Source organism: Pseudopipra pipra, chromosome 1 (assembly GCF_036250125.1).
Source record: "Pseudopipra pipra isolate bDixPip1 chromosome 1, bDixPip1.hap1, whole genome shotgun sequence".
NCBI classification, from domain to species: Eukaryota; Metazoa; Chordata; class Aves; order Passeriformes; family Pipridae; genus Pseudopipra; species Pseudopipra pipra.
The window spans coordinates 130,023,166-130,045,881 of record NC_087549.1 but is presented as its reverse complement, the minus strand read 5'-3'; the positions used below and the strand labels follow the sequence as shown (position 1 = coordinate 130,045,881).

Below are 22,716 nucleotides of genomic sequence, written 5' to 3'. Positions count from 1 at the left end.
AAAGCCGGAGAACAAGGCAAGACACTTAAAACTGCATTCAGAGTTACTGAACCGACTCCAAGGGCTCAAGAAGTAAAACAACGACGAGAGGGTGGGTAAGGGGGCTCAGAACATCCCAGCCACACAGGAAAAAAAGACATCCCTCCCCCATACGCCCCTGAAACAAGCCATATGAACAACAAACGCTGAGAGACTATGGGTTATGCCCTGCCAAAGATCGAGCATCGCTTCGCATCCCCCTTCCCCCTCCACACTTCCCCCCACCGGTATCCGAGCAGGGTACTCGCATCCTTCGGCTTCCCAGAGCTAATGACCGGGCTGTGGAGAAACAAAACTTCAAAATAAATGAAGGAATGTAAAAGAGAAAAAAAAATCCCCAAAAGAAAAATTAAAACGCTCTAAATATTTCCACAAGCGACGCGTTAAAATATATATATGTGCAAAATCTGAAAACCAGTCCTCGGGGAATGTCCCAGTGAGAGGCAGTGTCAGGACCTGGGATCGGTCTGGGGAAGTCTCTGGGCTGTGCGTGGTTTTGGAAGCGGCGGCTGCTGGTGCCGGTGTTGGTTTTTAAAGCCCGAAATCTCCAGCCCCTTTCCCCATCTAGAGCAACTTTCTGATTTCTCTATGCCTAGCGAGTTCCGCAGGGTCCTTCCTACCTCAGTCCTCTCCGGTGGGGTCTGTCTCTGGAGTTCATGCTTAGCTGGACGCAAGGAGATTTAAGCGAGGCAAAGGGGTAAAAAACAGAGAGGGGTTGAGAGAGAGAGAGGAGAGAGAGGGGGGAGAGAGAAGAGAGAAGAGAGAGAGATCCTTCGCCGAGCTGGATCAAACTTAATGTCTTTCCCTAGTCCATCTTTGAAAGAGAAGTGGTGATACCACCTGGATGTTCAGATATAAATCCCCTTGCAAATAATAAATGGATTAATAATAACAAGGTATGAAGTTCTTTTTATAGAAAAAAGGAGAGAATTGAAACTAAATGCGGCAGTTAGACAACCATTTTGATAAGAGGATAATTGAGGCGACACTGGTGTATAATTAGAGGATAATTTATGCTATATCCACTTTTATTCCACCTCCCAAAATAAACCCAGTCCATAATCATTACAGGCAAATTGTTCTGAATTTTATAGCAGCAATTTGAACAAAGTACTGCAGTTAATCATGGGAGATTTTTGTGTATTCCTGATTAGAAGTCTAATTGCCTCCTTCCAGAAAGTAAAAATAACTGTAAAACGACTCTATTTTTATCATTAACAATGTTGACAATAAAATAAAATCAACTGGAATTGTAATCTAAAGACAAATTTAGGGCGCAGGCACTTTTTTTTTTTTCCTTGGGTCGTTTATATCCTAATCAAGCTTTTTGCCAAAACCGCCAACCGCACGTAGCCATTTGCATATATTTGAAAGCCATTACGGGAGCTGCTGCTGCTGCTGCGTTCAGTGGGGAAAAATGCGCTGCGCGTCTCTTCGCCGCAGCGAAAATACCGCGCAAGGAGGCGCGGGTGGGTGGGTGGATGGAGGGGGTCGTGTAGTGGGAGAATGTTTAATTTGGGGGAAAGGGGGGATGGGGGGATGAGGGCAGACGCTCCCCTTTTCCCCACCCGCGCGCGTTTCTTCCACACCCGCGCGTGTGGGGAAAAACGGGAGGGGGGGAAAAGGGGGGCGGGCACGGGCAGCGCGCGCTGCCGGCTATGACGTAAGGGGGCCGAGTGACCAATGAGGGAGGCGCTGCCCTCCGGAGACGAACCATTCGACTTGTGCGCGTCCCTGCCCTTCAAGTCGGAGCGCCGGAGTCCCAACTTTCCCGGCTCCCACCTTCAACTCCCCCCACCCTCCACGCCCCCCCTCCATAAAAAAAAAAAAAAAAAAAAGAAACCCACAAAAAACAACACCCACCCCACGCGCCGGGGGGATGAAGGAAAAGAGCGGCGCAAAAAAGCGGCGGGAGTAGCCCGCCCTCCCCCTTCACACACCCCGCACACCGCCCTCCCCTTCCTCCCCTCCCTCAGTGAACGAGGCCCCTCGCAGAACGGCTCCTTGGAGAGGAGGGGGGGAAGGAAAAAAAAAAGGCGGAAAAGAAAAAAAAAAAAAAAAGAAAAGAAATTAAATTAAATCACCGCCGCCTCTCCAGCGGTGCCGCGGCGGGTAAGGGGAGCGGCGGTGGCTGGGCAGAGAGGAGGCAGAGCGCGGGGGGCGAGCCGGGGAGCGCCGCGCTCTCCCTCCCAAACTTTGATGATGACCATGACTACGATGGCTGACGGGCTGGACGCGCAAGACTCCTCCAAATCCGCCTTCATGGAGTTCGGGCAACAGCAGCCGCCGCCGCCGCAGCCGCCGCCGCCGCCCCACTCCCAGCAGAGCTCGCCGGCCATGGCCGGCGCCCACTACCCGCTGCACTGCCTGCACTCCGCCGCCGGCTCGCACCCGCACCACCAGCATCACCATCACAGCTCGCCCTACTCCGGCAGCGCCGGCTCCTACAACCACCGCTCGCTGGCCGCCTACCCTTACGTGAGCCACTCGCAGCACAGCCCTTACCTCCAGTCCTACCACAACAGCAGCGCGGCCAGCCAGACGCGGGCGGACGATGCAGGTGAGCCAGCACCGCTTGCCCAACCCGCTGCCACTTCCTCGCCCCGCTCCCTCCATCCCTGGGCCTTTCCCCGGCCCCCCCGGCCCGGGCACCTGCATAACGACCCCCGCCGTGCCCCCCGCTCCCGCCGAGGCAAACGCCAGGTCTGGGGTGCGCCGGGAGGCGGGGAGAGAAGGTGGGGGATTGCTTGTTTCCGCGGCCCCTCTGCGGGCCTACTGCTGCGGTACCGGCGGCGGGGCCGCCGTGCTCCCCCGCGCTGGCGGCGGCTGCCGGCGGTACCGCGGCGCAGCGCACCGGCGCCTTCCTTGCCCGGCCGGCGGCGAGAGGCTGCGACTGGCGCTCCTTTGTTACGGCGGGACCGGCTTTAGGCAAAATTCCTGCTAGCACCTGAGGAGTGAAAGTTTCCAGGCGAGCGGGTCGCATTCCGCTCGGGGGCCGTCTGATTTATGTGGGGTTTTTGGTTGTTTTTTTTTTTTTTTTTTTTTTCTCAGGGAGCCGTACGTATCCATCCGGAGGGGCACGGCGGGGGGGGTGGAGGGGAAAAGCATTGTTAAAAGTCTCGGACTGGTGGTTCACTGACCACCAAACTGGCGACGCGAAGTCAATTAGCTCAGTAAAACCTGGATGGTCTCGGAACAAGGCATCCCTTTGCAAAGCCAGCGCTGCGCTTTAAGTTTTTAAAAATATTATTATTTTTTGCTCCCCGGGGGCAAGGCAGCGTGCCCACTATGCCCGGACAGCTGTTTTTTCTCCCGGTAGCTAGGCAGCAGCCTGTGCCGCGCGTGCCTTTAAGGAGACGGAGCTTGTGTGTACGCGATGGGGTTGAACATGCGTCGGGACAGGCTTCGGCGGTTTTAGGAACCGTGGCAGCCAAAATACCCGCGTTTAATAGCTAAGGAGGGTGATGTTTCAGCTGTGTTGTTTTGCTTGCAGATCAGCAAAAAACCACAGTGATTGAAAACGGTGAAATCAGATTTAATGGAAAAGGGAAAAAGATTCGGAAGCCTCGGACCATTTACTCTAGTCTACAACTCCAGGCTTTAAATCATCGCTTTCAGCAGACCCAGTACCTGGCACTTCCAGAGAGAGCTGAACTGGCAGCTTCATTAGGACTTACCCAGACACAGGTAATTACTGGGAATCCCAAATGACTGAAATCCTGCTCGAGCAATAAAGGCCAAGCAAAGTATGATGTTCCCTAAACCTCTGTCGGGAACGGTAGAAAAGGTAACGCACACGATTCCCATCTCTATATCCTAGGACTTACCCAATGCGCGACAGAGACCGGGCTACCGCAGAAGGAGCTGAAAGCGCCTTTCCCTCAGCCGTCTGGCGAGCAAGCGCTCCCTTTTGATGCCACACATAAGATTTTAAAATTGCCTGTATTTTCGGATAATTCCAGCACCGAGATACAATTGCCCAGCTATGAAAAGGAGAACAAAACAAAGGCAAGGAATCTCTGGGCCTGAGGTAGAGCTAAAAGCAAAGCTGCCTCGTAGCAACGTATGTAGGTAGAGGGGAAGCAGGGACGCGTTAGGAAATACCTGTAAAATCAATAGTTAATTCACCTTGGATGACTAATGCAAATGCAGTGGTTAGCCTTGGGCAAAATGTACGGAAGGTGATAATAGATCTGAGGATCAAAGACAGCCGTGTACAAAATTATGGCAGGTTAAGCCATGGTTAAGTGTGGTTGGAATAGCTGTGCCATTCTGCTAATTTAAACTTGAAAGACATGTGAGGCATTACAGGCTTCCCAGGCTGGGGTTTGTGGAGAAGTGCATGGATAGATGGGATCAAATCGGGTAAAATGTTATCATGTGAATTTATGAGCTTAACAAATAACTTCAGGATTTTATCATTGTCATTGGTAACAGTTGCTTCCAGCCAGCGATTTTTAAATACTCAGCAAACATTAATGATGGGAATAGACCTGATGGTTTTGCAAATGAGATTTTAGTATCCTTAGCTTGCACACTCTGTTTCACTTTTGTCTCGCTTTCTCTCTCACACGCATAGATTTGTTTCAGTGGCCCGATCCTGAGCATACTAGTAGAGGAGCACTCCTGCTTATCTCATAACATTAAGTCTGCAAAGTTTGCGAGGTCAAATACACATGGGGGTTTTGTTTTCTTTGTTTGATTGATTTAAAAAATACGTTGTGTATATATGTCTATATAGGTATATATAATTTCTATAATAATTCTGATCTGCCAGTGGGCCCGATCCTTGCACATCTTATCGAGTGCAAGCTCCTGTTCTGCTGGGTTAGGAGCAGGATGAGACCCAAAGCAATCTTGATATCCAATTATTCACTAGAAAATAAAATTATTCTTTCTTTAAAAATATATATTAAAATAAAGCCACAATCCTGGTTCCATTTTGCCTCCTCCCCCATCACAGCAGCATGGACCACTTGATCTGATCGTGTGGATTTTGGATGCACGATTTCTTTGTAAGATGCCCTTTGTCTATTGGCTCCTGTATCCTGGCACAAAATCATATGATTGCGTGTGTTTGACAACAGTTTGCCCGAATGATCAAATGACCTCCAAAATTCTGAATGAGGTGCTAAAGCAGGAGACCTCAGAATATGTAGTTTGTTTCAGCTTGAACAATCTGTCCTGCGCAAAGAAAACAACGTTCCAGGTTAAAACTTGCATCCCTCTCGCTTTCCAGCTCTGGTCTGCCTCCCCTGTTCTCTCCAGCGGCATCCAGAGCCCAAGAGCAACTGTAGATATCCTTCCTTCCTCCCTTACCATCCCCAACTCCACACCCGACTGGCGTGTGCGCTCAAGACCTTCTCTGGAGCAGACCCACGGTCCCCGGGGTCTCCCCTGCTGTGCCCTGGGCACTGATGGCAGCCTAATATCTGCTGCGTTTTGGTTTACAGGTGAAGATCTGGTTTCAGAACAAGCGCTCCAAATTCAAGAAGCTGCTGAAGCAGGGCAGTAACCCCCACGAGAGCGACCCTCTGCCAGGCTCGGCTGCCCTCTCCCCTCGCTCTCCAGCTCTGCCTCCAGTCTGGGACGTTTCAGCCTCTGCCAAGGGAGTCAATATGCCTCCCAACAGCTACATGCCTGGCTATTCTCACTGGTATTCTTCTCCACATCAAGACACAATGCAGAGACCACAAATGATGTGAATTGTCCAAGAGAAATAATCTCCCAAGAACGCCTCGTCTCGACATGGCAAGAAGTTCGCCTGCTTTGCCAAGCCATGCCAGCAAACAGGCTCTGTGTGAACTTGCAGATGCGGCAAAGAGACAGTGGCTTTCTTTTTTTTTTTTTTTTTTTTTTTTTTTTTTAAGTATCCTCAGTGATTGATCTTGAACAGAAAGACACAATTTTCATTCTGGCGCACAGAAGACACTTCTCTTTAGGATATTTTCCTTTGGACTCCAAGGCACCAGCCTCTTTCTCGGTGGAGTATACGTCAAAACAAACTTTTTACAGACTTTGCCCACAAGAACCTGAATCTACCATGGCAGCCGTTTTTACTTGTTTAATGAGCTAAAGACATTACATGATGAAAGAGACTAGTCAAAGCTCCTTCATTTTTATTCACCAAATCCAGACTGGGGAAAGGATTAAAAGAGAGCAGAAGGGATTAAAAAAAATGGGAAAAAAGGAGAACTGGTTGAAAACTGAAAATGTACTGTAAGATTAGAACACTACCACGAAGCAAAACATGCATGCTTTCTCAAAATGCAATGGGCTGCGGCTCAGAAGAAACCACCGTCTCTCACGTGAAGAGCCCCCTCATCCGCACAGACCTGCACCCACACACAGCCGGACAGACTCCCGGAGACGAGAAGGACAGAAAGAGAGATGGATTGGCAGCCAGACCCGCCGCCGCGGGCTGGGGAAGGAAGGCTCAGGGCTGCCCGGCAGCAGCCTCACCCACTGAGCAAGAGGGACCTTTCCCCGAGCAACCTTTCTGTATATATTGTTGAATTTTAGTTGTACATATACTTTGTATGTTTTTGTCTTCTTTCATATATATAGAGTAAAAGCCACAAAATGCCCGCCTGGCTCATATTTCCACCTTAGCAGATCCCCATCTCCCCCGACCTGCCCCCCCAGTTCAACCCTGGCAGCGGGACCCTGTGCCCCGCTTGCCTGTGCGCAGAGACCCCTACCAAAGCATAAATCTGCGAGCAAAGAAAGAAAAGATGAAGTGGGGGAGGGAGGGGTAGCTGGTGGTTTGGTTGGTTTTAAGGCTACGACTTAAAGACAGGAGATACCGAGTCCACAAAGATACACCTAGAAGAAGTTCCTAACCATCCGGCCATTTCTACTGCGATTTCACTGCTCCGCTGCTCAGCTGAGCTGTGCTTTCTCGCCGAGGCAAAGCTTAGAGCCCTGCCTTTCTTTCCAAAGGTTGGAGAGTCCAAATTATTAAGAAAGGAGGCGCCCTCCTTTGTTTTTAAAGAGCAGACAATGCAAGACGAGGAATGTTTTGCAAAGCCCTGAGAGGTGCCCAGGCACACAACACGCTGTCCAGCCAGCTCCAGCCGCACCAGTTTGTGGAAAGCACAGCAACTACTGACAATGAAAAGCCCTTTCCTCATCCAAGCTGGGTGCCCCATACTGCGAGAATTAATGGCTAGAGACCTGGGCATCCTTCAAATTATGAACCTTGAAACCACTGAGCCATTTATCAGAAGTCAATAGAGATCCTCAGAGTGCTCCATATAATGACAGCTACATACAGTCGTGCAAAAGGACAGTCACTATAATTAGACACAAAGCAAAGACTACTTACCAATATACCAGTTTTTTGGGGGGTGTTTTTTTGTTTTTTTTTTTGAGCAACTTCCACGCTCAGTCAGTCTTCAGAGTGGTTTAAAACCGATCAGTCTTGTCATTTTCTACCATTCGTATTGTTACATTAGGAAAAATGTTTTCTTTTCTTTTTTTCCCCTTCCCACTGTGAAACTTTGGGTTCAGAGCTCCCCAGGATCAATTCTGAACAAAGCCTCCAGCTGCAGTGCCATCCAATTTGAAGCAGACATTGGGGACAATTTAAGGTTTTTATCCACAAGAAGGTTTTTTTCCATTCTCTTAAATGCAGCCATAATTAGAGTAATTTTTCATGTAGCCCGCTGATTACAGCGTTTTTACCGTCAAAGATAATTACCTGTAATTTTCTTCCACTTTTAATACTAAAAAGCCATCTTTATTTAGATTCAGGAACAGGAAAGGCGAAACAAAAGAGGAAAATTATTCTGTTATTCATACACAAATTGCAGAGACGTAGGGCCTAAAATTGAAAATTAACCAAAATTATAATGCTGAAAAGAATGGAAGAGGCTTCAGAAGTACAGCTGGTAGTGGGGCTCACTGAATTATTCAAATGACACTGGAGAGAAAGCTACCATACATTTAAACCAACAGCATCGTGTGCATCTTTCAGAAAACCCCGCTTCACACCCCCCCACGCCGGCCCCTGTGCGGGCTCGCCCTCGCTCCGCAGAAGGGCGGTGGATGCCCCGGTGAGCCAGTCCCGCAGCCCGGGGAGCCCAGCCCAGCCCAGCCGAGCCCAGCCCGACGGGCCCCGGCCCCCATGGCCGCAGCAGCCGCCTTAACCCTTTCGCTGCACCCGCCCAGCGGGGCCCGGCAGCGGGCGGTCCGCCCCCGGGGGCGGGGGGAGAGGGGGGCTCGCTGCTTCTCGTGGGCTTGCGGGGGGGCTCGTCCTCGCCTGCGCGCGCGCGTGGGTGCCGGTGCGGAAACCCTCTCGGTGAGTCGTGCCCTCCTTTCCCACGCGTGATTTCTCAAATAGGCTTAAAGAAAGCCCAGACAACAAGCAAGCAAGCGAACAAATAAACGATAATAATAATAATAAAAAAGCCCCATTAGCTTCGTAGCGTGGGAGAAGGTGGGAGAGGCAGGCCTTCCCGGGACCGGGGTGTGAGCGAATGGCAGCAGCGGCTCCCACTCGCGCGGCAGACACCCCGGGAGACTCTCGTGAAACAGCGTCATCTATGGATGGAGCAGCGGCAGATCCCCGCGCCAGCGCCAAACCTGCTGCCGCCGGGCTGCCAGCGCCGGCTCCGCCACCGTCCGCCCGCCGCCGGGCTCCGCCGCCCGGGGGCCGCGGGACGGGCGCCGCGGGGAGCCGCGGAAAGGCGCGGAAAGGCGCGCTGCCGCCGCCCCGCTGCGGGCACGGGCGGACGGGTCTGGCCCCGGGCTCACATGGTTTCTCCGCCGGCAGAGTCCCGCGCCGCCCCTCCGGCAGCCGGGGGGCCCCCGCAGCATCCCCACCCCGCGCCGCCCGCCGCCCCGGCAGCACCGGAGGGAAAGGGGGCGCGGACCTGTCGGGGTCCGGCCGCCGAGGGAAAACACCGGAGCGCGAGTGACCGCGAAATTGGGGGAACGAGTAAAGAAGGAGCGTGCCTCGACGGGCAAGGCGCGGAGCAGTCACACACCAACCCCAAACCCAAGCGAGCCCCAAAACTTACCCCTGTGAAAATCTCCTAAGCAAGGATCGGGGTCTAGAAATCTATACTGAACAGAAGCAGTGGAGAATATTTTTCTGAGTCTCAGGGCAGAAGCTCTTTCTCTATATTCTTGGTTGAGTGAGCACATCCAGGTGTGAAATTGTTTGCACACCCCAGCACCTCTTATATTGCCAGCAAAATTAGCTGTTATTACTGTCACTGTTTAGTGATGGTTAGCTTGATAAAAAAAAACCTGCTGTAATCAAGACCTGGCGCATCTTTGCAAATTACAGATAATTGTAAACGTCCAGATTATGATAATAGCATCCTAATCCAGCCTGCAATATAATTATTACAGAGTGTTACATCTGAAACTGTCCAGTAGGGCTAATTCAGCCATTATTTAGACCCTATTTTTGCACTGCAAATGGGTTGCTGAGTTGAAAATGTACGATTGTAATTTCACGGGGCACTCAATGAGTAATGGTATAGGGAGAGAAAAATACAAAAGTGGAATGTGAACAGTAGCGATCAAATCAAACTCTGAAGGACAAAAGACTGTTTGATTCATAGGGAATGAGAAGAGCGGGAATTAAGAAAACAGCAAATCAGTGGTCTGCAGCGTTACGTGTCCAAATCTCAACGAGTGCGAGCCTGATGTGCAGTCAGGGGCTGATGCTTCGGCTCCCGCCTTGCATGAGTCCACCTCTCGCTCGTCTCTTCCCGGCAGCCTCTCCCTGGCACCCGAAGAATCCCCGCGCTCTCCACCCATCCCCAAAAGTGGGCTCGCCATTGTCGTGTGCCTCCTCTCAGGTGACTGAACGTCACTTTCGGGCAAGAAGCCTCGGGAGACTCGGAATCGGGCGGAGAAGAGTGCGGAATGCGGGACTTCGGGGCCAGGGACTCTCCGGGCGGCTGTGGAGTCCGAGGCCTTTCGCGCTCCTGTGCACCCGTCCTCAGGGGTCCTTAGGGAAATTATCACAAAACCGACTCAATTGTAATTAATTAACCAAAAGAGCCTGGCTAACAGGACTACCTGCAGCTAGCGAGGTTAACTCACTGGGTTAGTTGGCTTTCGACTCCTGATTAACTTTTATTAACCCTGGACACGAAATACAAAAACCCGCTTCATTTTTTAATGGGCTAAATCATCAAAGCGCCGTTGCCGCCGGGCCCCGCAGGACCCGGGTGCAGGGAGGCAGCACTCGGAGCTGGCCCCGTGGGCAGGTTGGCTGCCAGCCTCAGCCCTTGCTGGCCTCCCCGGGCCGCAGCCGCGCTTGGCACCTCGCAGTCTTTCTCTGTGCCCTTTTCTCCATGCGGATTAGTGAAAACACCTCAAAGAAAGGAAAGCTCAGTGGATACCGCGAGGCAAAAGCCCTATAAAACGTGTTATATGGTGCGTATCGAGGAGACTGTAAAGATCTCCTTGAATGGAGGGCCAGCTTCGCAGCCAGGCAGACGATGCCGCTACAGAGCACAGAGCCGGGTCAGGATCTGGCCCGCCGAAGCTGGATGAGCCATCCTGCAAAGCCCAGGCTGAGGTTTAGACAGCCTCTCTGGGAGTGCCGAGGAGACGGCGGCAGCGGGAGGGGAGCGAGAAGTCATCCCCGGACTCCCCTTCGCCAAGAGCTCAATCCGTCGCGGGTTCTGGCCTGGGCCGGCTCCCCGGGGCCTCAGCTGAAGGGATATAAGGAGGCGAGGGAGCTGGGAGTTTTTCCCGCGACCTTGAAGGTCGTGTCCGTGGAAGGTGTTCTCACAGACAGCCGGGGCGTGGGGTGAGTGTCGGCAGTTCTCGGGTCTATATTCCAGGCAGATGAACCATTGCTTATCCACCCCAAATCACACGTAAACAGACGCACCGCCGAACAAAGAGCAGAAATATTTAATTGATGCAACACAGATTCTCCCTAAAAAAGAGAGAGAGGGAGACTATGCAAACCATGCAGTTCCTTTTTCACGGCTCTTGTCTGACCTATAAAACAGGTTATTGCGTTACTGCAGGCAATCGCTCAAATGACTGAAAGCAAGAAGAGGGGGTTCACACCCCATCCTCCCCCCCCCCGCCCCGATTTTCCTGGAGCAATAGATCTCCTTTCCGTAATCCACAACCAAAACACCTAAAGTCTGTCAGTTGCAAAATTACGTGGCAGAAGTCTCTAATCGATGCCACATGTGGGATGCACTCTGGGGACACAGCGCTGCCGGCGGCGGAGCGGGCAGAGCGCGGAGGCCGCGCAGGCAGCGCAGCCGCAGGGGAGCGAATGCACCGGGGAGATCGAGGGGAGCAAGAGGGCGACAGGAACGCCTGACGAGCGGGCTGCCCTGCCGCAGTGACAGGTTGGAGGGGGTGGTTTTTCTTTCCCCGGAGAGGAGCGGGAGGGAAATGGAGGCACTTCTCTATGAGGCAGCCCTTTCCACCGGGCTGGAGGCTCTGTCCGCAGGGAGGTGCGGGGACGCCCGATGAGGGACAGCGAGGGCTCTTTGAAGGAAGCGGGAAGGTGCTCCCCTCGTATTCGTAGGTGGAGGGTGGTCGGCAGTGTGTGTTCCTGGGTGTGGGTGTTGTGGGAGTGCGCCCCAACCGGAGGCCAGTGCAGCCGGGGGTCGATCTGCTGTGGGTGTGAAAGCCCCAGGGGTGCAGGCAGTATCAGAAGCTCTCGATCTGGGGCATCTGGGGCTGCAGGCTGCTCTGTGTGTGTGTGTGTGTGTGTGTGTCTGCGCGTCTGTGTCTCTCTGTGTGTGTCAGGCCCTGTGGCTCAGCCCTGGAGCCGCTCGGCACCCACAGGAATGTGGCTCCTCTCGGCTCCCCGAGCTGCCCCGGCTCCACATGGAAGTGGCCGCCAGGAAAACAGAAGGGAGGAGAAGAGAGCGGAGAGGCGGGGGGAAAGCCCCGAGCCAGCAATCCACCGAGCCCAAACCCATCAGACAAAGGACAGTTCATCTCATTCCCTTCCCGGGGAGGCAAAGGGGGAGGTCTGGACAAGCCAGGCTCCCTCCGGCCGCCGCCAGAGCCCAGGGGGTGCACCCAGGCGGGGACAGGCGCCGGGATATACCTGCCTGTGTGTGCGAGGACGAGGGGACAGGAACATCCCCATCGGCCCGAGGTTCTCATGGAGAACTGGCCGTAGACCTCCAGTGTTCATTGGGGTCGGCGCCACGGCGAGAGCATATTTTCTCCTGTTTGGGGCAGGGATGTCAGACTCTCCCCAACCTGCACAACACCATCCCGATCTGGGAGGAGGGGAAATCAAAAGGGAGAGGAGCCGGCAGGAGAACCGAGTGGAGCTGACTCGGCTGGCTCGGAGAAAGGAGAGGTGCCAGAGCCCAGTCCAGTGGTGGCTGTGTGAATTCCGATCCCTGCCTGGGATGGGAATTCCATCCTGCCTGCCGGCATCCCACTTTCCCGGAGCTGTTCTTGCACTGTCCTCCTGGGCCCTCCCGGCCCCTGCAGGTTACCGTAATCAAACAGCCCCGCGGCAGCTGCTCAGAGAAAAGGGTGGGTGGACCGACCTGGGAAATTGACTTCCACTTCTTGTGTCCAAGCCTTTCTGCAAAGGGAAGTGACCTCGGGGAAGGGAGAATCTCTTACTGCAGGTTGAATGCTTGTCTAGAGGGAAATGAGGAAAAGAACGGAAGAAAATGAAAAGGTCAAGCTTTTTTTTTATTTTTGTTTTTGGTTGGTTTTCTTTTTGCACAGGGTGGAAGTTAGCAGAAGAGACAAATCCAAGCTTTTCGTGAGCCCCAAAGTCGGGGAAAGTACCTGAAACCTTGAGAGTGAAATGAGCAGAAGCCGGTCCCCAGAACCGCTAGGGACGCGGGGAGCGGCAGAGCCCGCCCGGCAGCAGGCAGGGGTGGGCAGCCGGTGGTGGCTCTGACACCCCCACACCCTGACGTGCATGGAGCACAACCGAACAAACTGGTCTATTGTACTGCAAGACATTTACCAACCCCCAAACCTGTTACAAAACAGCAACCCCGGGCTTCTTTCTTTGGGAAGAAAACTACTCACGCACATGCACTCACGCACACGCACAGAACATGGCAGGCAGGAGCAGAGGGAGAAGAAAGGAGGGGGAGGACAGCAGGAAGAAAGACAAGAGACAGGTAAGTGTGCCCCAGGGCAGGAGCGTGCCTTTTCAGGCCTTGCCTCCCCCTCTGCCAGCACTCTCCCCTCCAGCCTCGGCTGCCAGGGAGGCATTTTTTATCTCGGGGATCCTTCAGCGATGCCTTTGGCACATTCATTGCTGTCGTCGTACCCCGCACGGCCGTGAATTACCGCTCCCCCCTTGGAAGGAGTGTCCCCGCGGGAACGGCTGCCGCGGGGGCCCCACCGGCCGGGGTTTCTGCTGGGAGAGGGGCCCACGCTCCATTAGAGTGGTCCCAAGCCAGTGGGCAGCGAACCGGCCACTCCGCCAAAGCCGTGCCTCCAGCACCGCACAGCGCTAGCGACGGCTCTGCTGCACGGTTTTTTTCCCTAAATCGTGTATCTAGAAATAAAACAAAACCAATAAAAGTACCTCTCCAACGTCCCTCTTTCAGCCGCAGCCGCCGTAGGCTTTTACCAGGAGCGAAGGGAGCAGGGCTCTCATTTTATCCTTTTCACATATTTAGTGGCTCCCTTTGACGGAAACATAATTTGTATAATTAGCTGAGCGCACATGGGCGACTGATGGGCTGTGGAGTGTGCAGCTCTCGACGTTAATTGCTCTCAGGAAAGGATTCGGGGCGGCTTAGGCGAGAGACTTGCTTTCTAGCGTCAGGATGGGCAGCTTTCCCTTCGGCTTAAATCACTAAGGTGCGATAAGGTGTACGTGGTCCTGTCAGAGCCCCTTTTCCAGTGGGAAGAGAGCACCGCCGCCCCTTGGCTCGTCCGTGGGGACCTGCAAGGGCCACATCCTGACAGCACGCCCGGGCTGCGGTGGCACTGCACGGCACTGCAACCAAATGTGAACTCCCAGCTCCCATCCTCTTTCCTCTGTCTCTCTCTGCAAGCAAATCAGTCTTACATTTTTTCCCTCTTATTAAGAGAACAAGGGGTAATTTGGAAACCTTTATCGTGGTCGAAATAATTTTATTTTATTCAGAATATACAGTTTAATTCCTCTATCTACAATTATTTACAGGGTTAAAATAACATTGAAAAAAGTCTCTGGAAAAATTGAGGTCATAGATTTCAAGGCACCATTGATAGTGTCCACAGCTGAGCCAAAAAATGTCCGTATTGTATAAAAAAGGGTTTCCTCTGAAATGCAATAAGTTACATGCACAAGCTTTACACATTTTAATCTTTTTGTTTGTTTCTTTTCCCTTTTAAAAATTCCCCATATGCATTCCTTTCGTTATTATTCCTTAACAGTAAAACACAGGAGTCCAAGGAACAGCAAAAAAAATAATAAAAAAAATAAAATAATAGAGGTCAGACTCTAATAAATTGTCCCAGAGCCGAGTGCTAACGGGTGCTGTAGGGAGCCGTGGGGTTGGAGGTGGGAGTTGATGGAGTTGGCAGCGGGATACCAGGAAGTGGAGTTCTCCAGGTAGCTGGATGCAGGGGACGGGTTGGAGTTTGGAGGGTGAGCGTGTGCGTGGGCATGGTGGCTGAGGGAGCGGGACGAGCCCTGAGGTTCCCAAACCGCAGGTGACTGTGGAGAGTTGCAGGCCATGGGGTCGCTGGAGCTGGGGCTGTGCTCCGGAGGCATCTCCCCGTTTTTCATTATCTTCTTGATCTTGGATCTTTTATTCTGAAACCAGATTTTCACCTGGGAGCGGGGCAGGAGGAGAGGAGAATAGAGAAAAGAGGGAGTGGGGAGGGAAAGCGACCATTAATGCCCCAGCTGGTGCTTCGCGGCTCCGGGAACCCGCGCCCTGACGCCCTCCCGCCCCGCCGCGGGGGCCGATCCAGCCCTTCCCGCCGCGCCAGGGTGAACGAGGGGTTCTGCGACCCTCCGGGGCCGAGTCGAGCCGAGCCGAGCCGAACCGCTCGTGGTACCTGTGTCTGCGTGAGTCCCAGGGAAGCGGCCAGCTCAGCCCGCTCCGGCAGGGCGAGGTACTGGGTCTTCTGAAACCTCCTCTGCAACGCCGCCAGCTGAAAGCTGGAATAAATAGTCCGGGGTTTGCGCACTTTCTTTGGTTTGCCGTTCACCATCCGCACCTCGGGCTCCGCCACCTCCTTCTCTGCACGGGCGCAAGGGCGGGAGAGACAGACGCAGACGTTAAGGCGCGGGACAGGCTCCGCTCCGCGCAGACCGCGCCGACTGCATCCCGCCCCCGGGCCGGGCCGGGCCGGGCAGCGGCGCCGGCCCGACGGGCCCCTGCGGTTCCCCCCGGGGCTCCGCCGCCGGGCGGCGGCTCCGAGCAACCTCCGCCGGCTTCCGCGGTGAGACGGGAGGGCCCCGCTCCCTCCGCGCCAGGCCTTGGCCAACCCCGGCCCTCCCCCGCCTCCCGCTCCCGTCCCGGGCATCCTGCCGGGCGCCCACCTCTGCGCGGCCGCGAGCGGGAGCGCGGGGCGTGCGCGGAGGACGACTGGTGCCCTGCTGGGAAGAGCCCGGTCCGGAGCAGAGACCGACCCAGGGCATCTACCGCTTCCCCCGCACGCCCGTGCCTTCCCCCCGCCACCGCCGGCGTGTCCCCAAGCGCCGCCGCGACCGCACTCGTCCCAGCCAAGCCCCAGCCGCTTGGCTTCGCCACGGACTGCTTTTTTAATTCTCCCTGTCCCCTTCTTTTTTGTTTTTCTTTTTTTTTCCTTGTTTTTTTCTCCTACAGCAAGTTACAAAGAAGTACAGGGAAAGCACTAAAACCGCGGCGCTTTCTGGTAAAAACACTCCCGGCTTCGCAGCCCCGCCACGGCTGGGCTCCCCCTCCCAGTCTCCTCCCCCACCCCTTCGGCACAGGGGGAAGGAAACTTTCTTCAACACCGCGAACCTGAGTTTGAGACACGCAACAAGGCTCGGCTATTTTCTCCCTCTTCTTGAAGGGAGAAGGAAGAGGGAGGTAGTCGTGGCGGCCCGGGGGCAGCTGAAAAAAGTTTGTTGCTAAAGCACTAGTCCTAGGATTTGTGTTTTAGATCGTGCGGGCTAGTAAAAGAAAAAAAAAAAAAAGGTAGACCAGCTCTCCATCTTTTTTTTTTCTAATTTTCTTCCCCTCCCCCCTCCCCAAATGTATCTGTTTATTTATATTTAGTTCTCCCTCTGATTCAGGGAAAGCTGCATCCCCGCTGCCCCTGAGTCAGGGATCTGCCGGGGCGCGCTCTCCCAGCCTCCCCAACGCCGCTGGAGCTCCCCGCACACCCCCGGCCCCCGGCCCTCACCTGGCTGGCTGGCGGAGCTCTGAACGCGGTTGTAAGCTCCGCTGTACTGGTGGTAGGGGCTGGCGTAGCTGTAGTCTGCATAGGCTTTGGCAGGATAGTTCCCGGCAGATCCGTTCATGCCGTGGTACTGATACTGGTAGGGGTTGAGAGCTTTGCCGTAGGAAGCCGAGGTAGGCGAGCAGTAGCCGTGCGGGGCTCCCCCCGCCGGGCTGTAGTAGTCGGAATCCGTAGCCGAGGACTCGGGTAAAGTGGGAGATTCCTGGGACGGGTGGTGCATGGCTGCAGCCGTCTGGAAAGTAGCCTGGAAGTCGCCGGATCTGATGTTGGGGACCCTTCTGTCAAATACTCCTGTCATAGCTGGGAGCCGGCGGCGGGCTGGGGCTGGCGGCGGGGCTGCTCGGGTCTAAGCAGACATGTCTGGGGGAGGAGGCTGCGGCGCGGTGTCTGTCTCCGGCAGACTGCTGGCTGGGGCGCAGCATAGGCTTGGTTAAATCCTTAATTGCGCTCTTACGCACAGCAGGGTGGATCGGGTTCCATTGGCCAGAGCAATCGGGAGCAGCGACACCCTAACTCGTCCAACTAGTTTAGCACAACAAAGCTTCGGCTTAAAAAAAAAAAAAAAAAGTCCCATTCAAGCTCTTTTAAAGTGAATACCAACAGCAATCTCCGAGCCGGAGCGTCGCGATTGGGAGGTTTCCGGCTCCCCCCACTCCTGCAGCCAGCGAGGGGTCTCGGCCAGCCTCGCCGCCCTGCAGCCCGGTGCCCCCGCACCCCTACCTGCAACGCCGCGGGGGAAGGCTGCAGCCACGCCATTCGGATTTGCCATCCGGTCCCCCTTGGCTGTGTTGATGGCTTGGGAGCAACGCACCGTGCGCTCCTGGTTCCCAGCACGTTTTCTGATCTGGTGACGCTAAATATTAGTGTCTGACCGGACTGTTTCGCTCGGGTCGTCCTCCCTCGCAGGGGGAACGCCGGCCAGGATCGCCGCGCTAAATACAGCAAACCCTATTACCCCCAAATATCTCGAATTTTAGTTACATCATTTCCTGCATTTCCAAGACCCTTGCACGGCCCGAAGCCAGGCGTGAGACTCCCGGCATGACGGCCAGCCGTGGGAACGTGGGGAAGCTGCTAATGGCACCATACGGCCTAAGGGCACCCACCCTGCGGATTTTGCGAAAGGCGACCTGTCCGTGGCACGATGTCCGTGGGTGGAGAGCCCCCGACCCCCTCGCCAGCGCCGGCGAGGCGAGGCGCGCCTGTGACCGCTCGGCCCCACGCGTGCCCGCACTTCAGTGCCTCGTGGCGATGCTCACCATCTGGTTCGGCTCCAGCCCAGGGTCAGAAGCCCTTCGTGAAGGGAGCTCAAATCACCCTCCCGCGTAGGCAGGACCACTGTGAGGCCGCCGTGGGGCTTCTCGACTTGGAGGCCGTCGCGAGAGCTCACTTTCCGGGTGACAGCCCCCAAGAAGTGACTGCTGCTGTGCGGAGGTGTCCTTCCCACAGCACCCTGGCCAGCAGCACCCTCCTTCACCCGTACCGGGTTTTCTGAGCCCATCTACGCAGCCATGTCCCAGGCAACGGTCTCCGTGGCCGGGCCGTGGAGAGGCAGGGGCTGGTGATGCCTGTCCCTCGTGATTTTACAGCAGCGTTGCAAAAAAAAAAAAAAAAAAAAAAAAAAAAAAAGATCAAATTTTACTAGACACTAAGGAAAACAAATAAAAGCCTGTTTTCAGTGACCCGGAGTTGTAGGTTTTTCTGAAATTGTTTACTCTCCAGATTTAGCCTGTTTGCTCACCGAAGATCTCCCAGCCAGCTGAGTAACACTAGTAACACAACCGTGCATGTTGTACTTGAACTTATTGTTTGCTTTGGAAATGTCCACAGCTCATATAAAATCACATTAAACAAATCCCTAAGCATTTCATGATATTAATTACTTGCTTAAATCCATTGGAAATATCCCTCCTCCATTTTTTTTTTTAAGAGAGGAACTGCATAGGGATGTATGTTTACGATTGGGGAAGGGGGAAGTAAGTTTATTAAAGCTCCCAGTTTGTATCCAGTTGGAAAGGACGGTAGAGGTTTTAAACAGAGAAGGGGGGGGAAAAGCCCATTTGTGTCATAAATTCCAGGGCACTGCACTTCAACACGTCCGGGCAGGAAGGTGCCGTTTGAAGGGAGAGAAAGGAGAGAAGCTGGGCGCCGGTCTCGCACCCAGCCCCGGCAGCTCCGGAGCCGCGGCGCGTCCCGGCCAAGCCGTCCCGACAGGCTGCTTGTGCGGTTCACCGGGGAAATCTGGATCGGTTTCCTACAGCAGAGAAAGTTTGCTCTTGTTTTATTCAGTGGCAAGGCAGGGGGAAAAAAAGTTTCGATATTAAAAGGAAAAAAAAAAAGGCAGAAACCCACCAGATCCAACCGCAACCCCCCCAAGCTGATTTCTTTCTGAAGGCATCTGCCGCCGCTGCAGTCCGTGCGAGGATTACCAGGCTGAGGGCACACAAATCCGCCTGTTTGCGGGTTTCCTGGCCCCCCGTCCGTCCAAACCCGAACCCTTTTTTCTTGCCTTTCTGCTGTTTTCCCCCAGCGGTTTTTATTTAACACATCCGGTGGGAGCGGGCGGTTCGGAGGGAGCCGGAGTCTGTTTTCCATTTCACAATATGGTCATTGTTTACCGGCACATGCCCGCCGCGTCGCCTGAGCGGCTGCCCGGGACCCCCGCGGCCCGTTCGGGCCCAAACTCCGCTGACCCTCGGGGCAGAGGGTGGCTGTGTCCGTGTGTCCCCGTGTGTCCCCGTGTGTCCGTGTGTCCCCGTGTGTCCGTGTGTCCCCGCGGCCGCCGCCGGTCCCGGCGCGGGGGCACCGCGCTGTCCGTGCCCGGGCCAAGAGCGCCCCGCCGTGGCCGCGGGGCCGCAGCGCCGCCGCCGCGTTACCTGCGCGCCGCCCGCCCCCCCCGCCCCGCCGCCGCCGCCGCCCCCGCCGGGGCCAGACTGAGCGGCGGCGGCGGGCGCGGAGCCGGGCGGCCCCGCCAGCGCTGTCCCCGCAGGGCACGGGCACCGGGGCGCGGGAGCCGCCGGGCCGGCGGCCGCGGCCGGACAACGCGGCGATTGTTCCCGCCCGCGCCGGGGAGCTGCCGCGGGGGCGGCGCTGGGGCCCCGACGGAGCGGGCCGGGCGCTGTGTCCTGGCCGGTGCCCGCCGGCCGCCCCGCCCTGCCCCGGCGCTGGCTCGGCAGTATCCCCACCGGCCGAACCCTCCGCCTGGGTTCAGAGAGGGCTCTCCGTCCCGTCTCCCTCGGTAGCTCTTTGTTTCCAGCCAACGAAAGAAATATTTCGGATGAGCCTCTCAAGACTTTTGGATAAAGTCTTGCAATTGTTCACAGAAAATCTTTCACTTTCTGGATAAAATATTCGCGCTTGGGCACCGAGCTTTTGCTGGAAACTTTATTTGCATGGAAATTGCTGGCAAAGAATGAAAGGAAAATTTTTCCCCTTCCTTAAAAAAAGCCCCAAACAGCCCTCCGCAGTGGAAACATGGATTAACTCTTATTTTACAGCATCAGAAAATGGTGATTTTCATTCAGCAACTTCAAGAACTGAGGGCTTTCCTCATTTTAGGCTTAGGACTTGTTTAACCCGGGAAGTATTTTCAGAATGAAGAGGCAAAAGGGATTGAAAGTCACATAAAGCTGTGAAAAAAAATTACGTCTGTTTTCAGTATGGGCAAAAGCTATTGGGGATCCAGTGGGGAGGGCTAGTAAACTAGTCAGAAGGATGTTCACACACAGTGATAAAATGAAGAAAGTCAGGAAAGGATTTTGGAAAGCAACAATTGGGAGCAGGGCAGGAGAAATAAACCTGACAGAAAACTCAGGGAAGGTATCTAAGACTTTTTGCTCAGATTTTAGTAGCTTTCTGCAGAGTCTTCCGCTCTGGATACAGCTGGTTTAGGGAGAGGAGAAGGGGCATTTCTCCACCTAGGCATGACATGGTCAGCTTTGGGGAACTTAAATAACTCCAAAAGGAAAGAAGGTTTGTGTTCCTGTGAAGGTTACCATCTATGTTGATGGAAGGATGGACGTGTGAACTTGGGGTCGAAGCATGTCTGGTCCCTCACACACTGGAGCAGGTGTTGTTTTTGCCCTCCATCCCAAAGCATTCCCTAGACTCCAATCATCTCCCATCCCTGGAACAGCCTTTTCTCTTCCAGTTTCTTGAGCATGCCCAAGAAACATTGGGCCTCCAGCTAACGAAGCGAACCTGTCACTTAGGCATTTCCACAGCTGATGGACTCACTGCCAGGCTTGGCTGCAGCCTGGGCTCCACTGGCCTTGCTTGTCCAGCCTGTAAATTGCACTGCGCATAAAAACCATGACGTACAATGTTAAGAATTAGAATTTGCTTTCTAGGGCAAATAGTGACTGTCTCTTGCCAAGGAGCTGACATGAAAAGCTTACACTTGCACCTATTTCCTTCAAATTGCACTAACATGAGTGAAGAGAGGAGCCAGGGCTTCTTGTTAAGGTCAGCTGTAGCAGACTGAGCTGAATGTGGAGGACAAGATGATTTTAAGAGATTCCTGGAGATGCAAGGCTCCTGCCTGCATCCCCCCTTCGCTCCTTTCTCAGGGTGTGCCTGTGAGGGTCACTGAGGTGCTGCTTGGCTGTTTCTTGTTGCATCCCAACCTTCCCAAGGCAAGGCATTGCCTGGCAGTCACAGTCCAGCCATAGCCTGCCCCTCCAGAAAGATAAATACTTAATGAACTCAGTCATTCCTTTCTCTTTTGGAACTCTGTCCACATGAGCTCATGGGACAGATGGGGAACTCCCATTACTCTTCAGTTCATGGGCTCATCATGTCTGTGGCCCATTTCAACAAACAAGATCTTCTCTCGGCTGGGCAGGATGTTTCAACAAAAGCTTGTCCTAGTCTTTTTTTCCCCATTTCCAGCCCACATGATTCCATTGCAGTGTAACACTGACTTCCTGGCTTCTTTCTGAGGTCATGGAGGACAGCAAAGAAACATCATCGGAAAGCCCAACTTCTCCCAACGGAGTTGTTCTTCTACCTGCCTGCTCCACAGGTAGCTGGATGTTGTTATTCCAGGAGCCATAGGTTCTTCGACTGATGTGAGGCCCAGAGATTTCCAAGAAAGACAAGACACAAAACCATATGGAGCCATCTCCAGACCTGCAGTTTGGGTCAGCAGTGAGAGTTGCAGAGCCTCCCTGCACAGTTGCCTGAAGTTTCCATAACAGACCTTTGAGCACGGATTTGGAGCTGCATGGGCAAAGCTGCTGCTGGAGGTAGTGCTTTGATGCAGAGCATGAGCCAGCACTGCTGGAGAGCTGAATGTAAAATCTCTCTTTGCCAGAAACACTACAGGGAAAATGTTTGCGCTAGCTGCCCTTGCTGCCCGGCAGCAGTGCCACTGCAGATGTCTGGCATGGCAGATGGTGGTGGCAGTGGCATACTGGGAAGGGCCTCCAACCAAGAGCAGAGGAGAAAAGGACCCCAGCTGTGGCAGCAGGAGGGGCAGACATGAACGATTTCAGGAAATGCAGCATCCTGGATGAGTGGGCAGCTGGGCTGGGTAACTGTAATGATCTTTTCAGGCCTTTAAATTTATTGCTGTAGCTTTTAGCTCCAAGTAGCCAAAGGCAGTTGCTCCTCAAGGAACAGGGTTGATTCAGCTCCAGTATAGCCACTCACTCTGCTTATTCTCTCTCATCTGTCACATCTCCTTCAGCTGTAACTCACTTCTCAGCCTCTCAGATAGGAGCAGGGTCTCTGCCTCTCTGCAGGACTTCAGATGTGAGATAAATCCCTTTGCATCCCAATGCCGCAGGAATGCTTTCCTAGATCTCTGACATCCCTGTTAAAAGATGACCGGTCAAGGAATTTGAGGCATAGCTCTTCAGACCCTTTGGTGTGTTTTCAGCAGGGCAGGGCAGGGCAGGGCTGCTAGCCAAGGGGCTCAGGGAAACCCCCCCTTAGAGGCCCTTGTGGAATTTCCCCTACAAATCTCAGGAATTAAGCTTGCAACCTTCCTTTTGCTCTTACAGGTTAAAGATCAAAGTAGCAAATGCACATCTCTTGTCAAATGGTCCCTATTACTTATTACTTCCATGGTCTGCTTGGCATCACCTACTAAATTTATCAGTATGTGCTCACCAACAATATATACGCTAGCTAGCAGTAGAATACATCTATAAAATAACTTAATAACTTGAATCTGTCATAAAACCAATTTATGTTCAGTTCCTCAGTTATAGTTTAGCCTTATCATTAATACTTTTAAAGTAAATATATGCTAGGCTTTCCCCATGACTCTAATTCCAGGGCTATATTTATTTCATTTCTTGCCTTAGTTTTTAT

General features: G+C 53.9%; 2 protein-coding genes and 1 long non-coding RNA gene across 4 annotated transcripts in view; 1 reads left to right on the top strand and 2 right to left on the bottom strand.

Moving 5' to 3' along the window:
* Positions 1–1,803, bottom strand: part of LOC135425054 (uncharacterized) — a 51,375-nt gene extending 49,572 nt beyond the window's left edge. For both annotated transcript variants that reach the window (XR_010435455.1, XR_010435456.1), the window contains exon 1: positions 660–1,803. This is a non-coding gene — a long non-coding RNA (uncharacterized LOC135425054). The remainder of the gene's footprint in view (positions 1–659) is intronic.
* A 3-nt stretch (positions 1,804–1,806) lies between these two features.
* Positions 1,807–6,626, top strand: DLX6 (distal-less homeobox 6). The gene is made up of 3 exons (XM_064676841.1): positions 1,807–2,599; positions 3,533–3,726; positions 5,493–6,626. The coding sequence occupies exons 1-3, from the start codon at positions 2,239–2,241 to the stop codon at positions 5,742–5,744; spliced, it is 807 nt and encodes a 268-aa protein (XP_064532911.1). The 5' UTR covers positions 1,807–2,238; the 3' UTR covers positions 5,745–6,626.
* Positions 6,627–14,088: 7,462 nt separating this feature from the next.
* DLX5 (distal-less homeobox 5) lies at positions 14,089–17,216 on the bottom strand. The gene is made up of 4 exons (XM_064676827.1): positions 17,119–17,216; positions 16,342–16,945; positions 15,025–15,209; positions 14,089–14,794 (listed from the first exon to the last, which is right to left on the bottom strand). The coding sequence occupies exons 2-4, from the start codon at positions 16,694–16,696 to the stop codon at positions 14,462–14,464; spliced, it is 873 nt and encodes a 290-aa protein (XP_064532897.1). The 5' UTR covers positions 16,697–16,945; positions 17,119–17,216; the 3' UTR covers positions 14,089–14,461.
* Between the last annotated feature and the right edge of the window lie 5,500 nt (positions 17,217–22,716).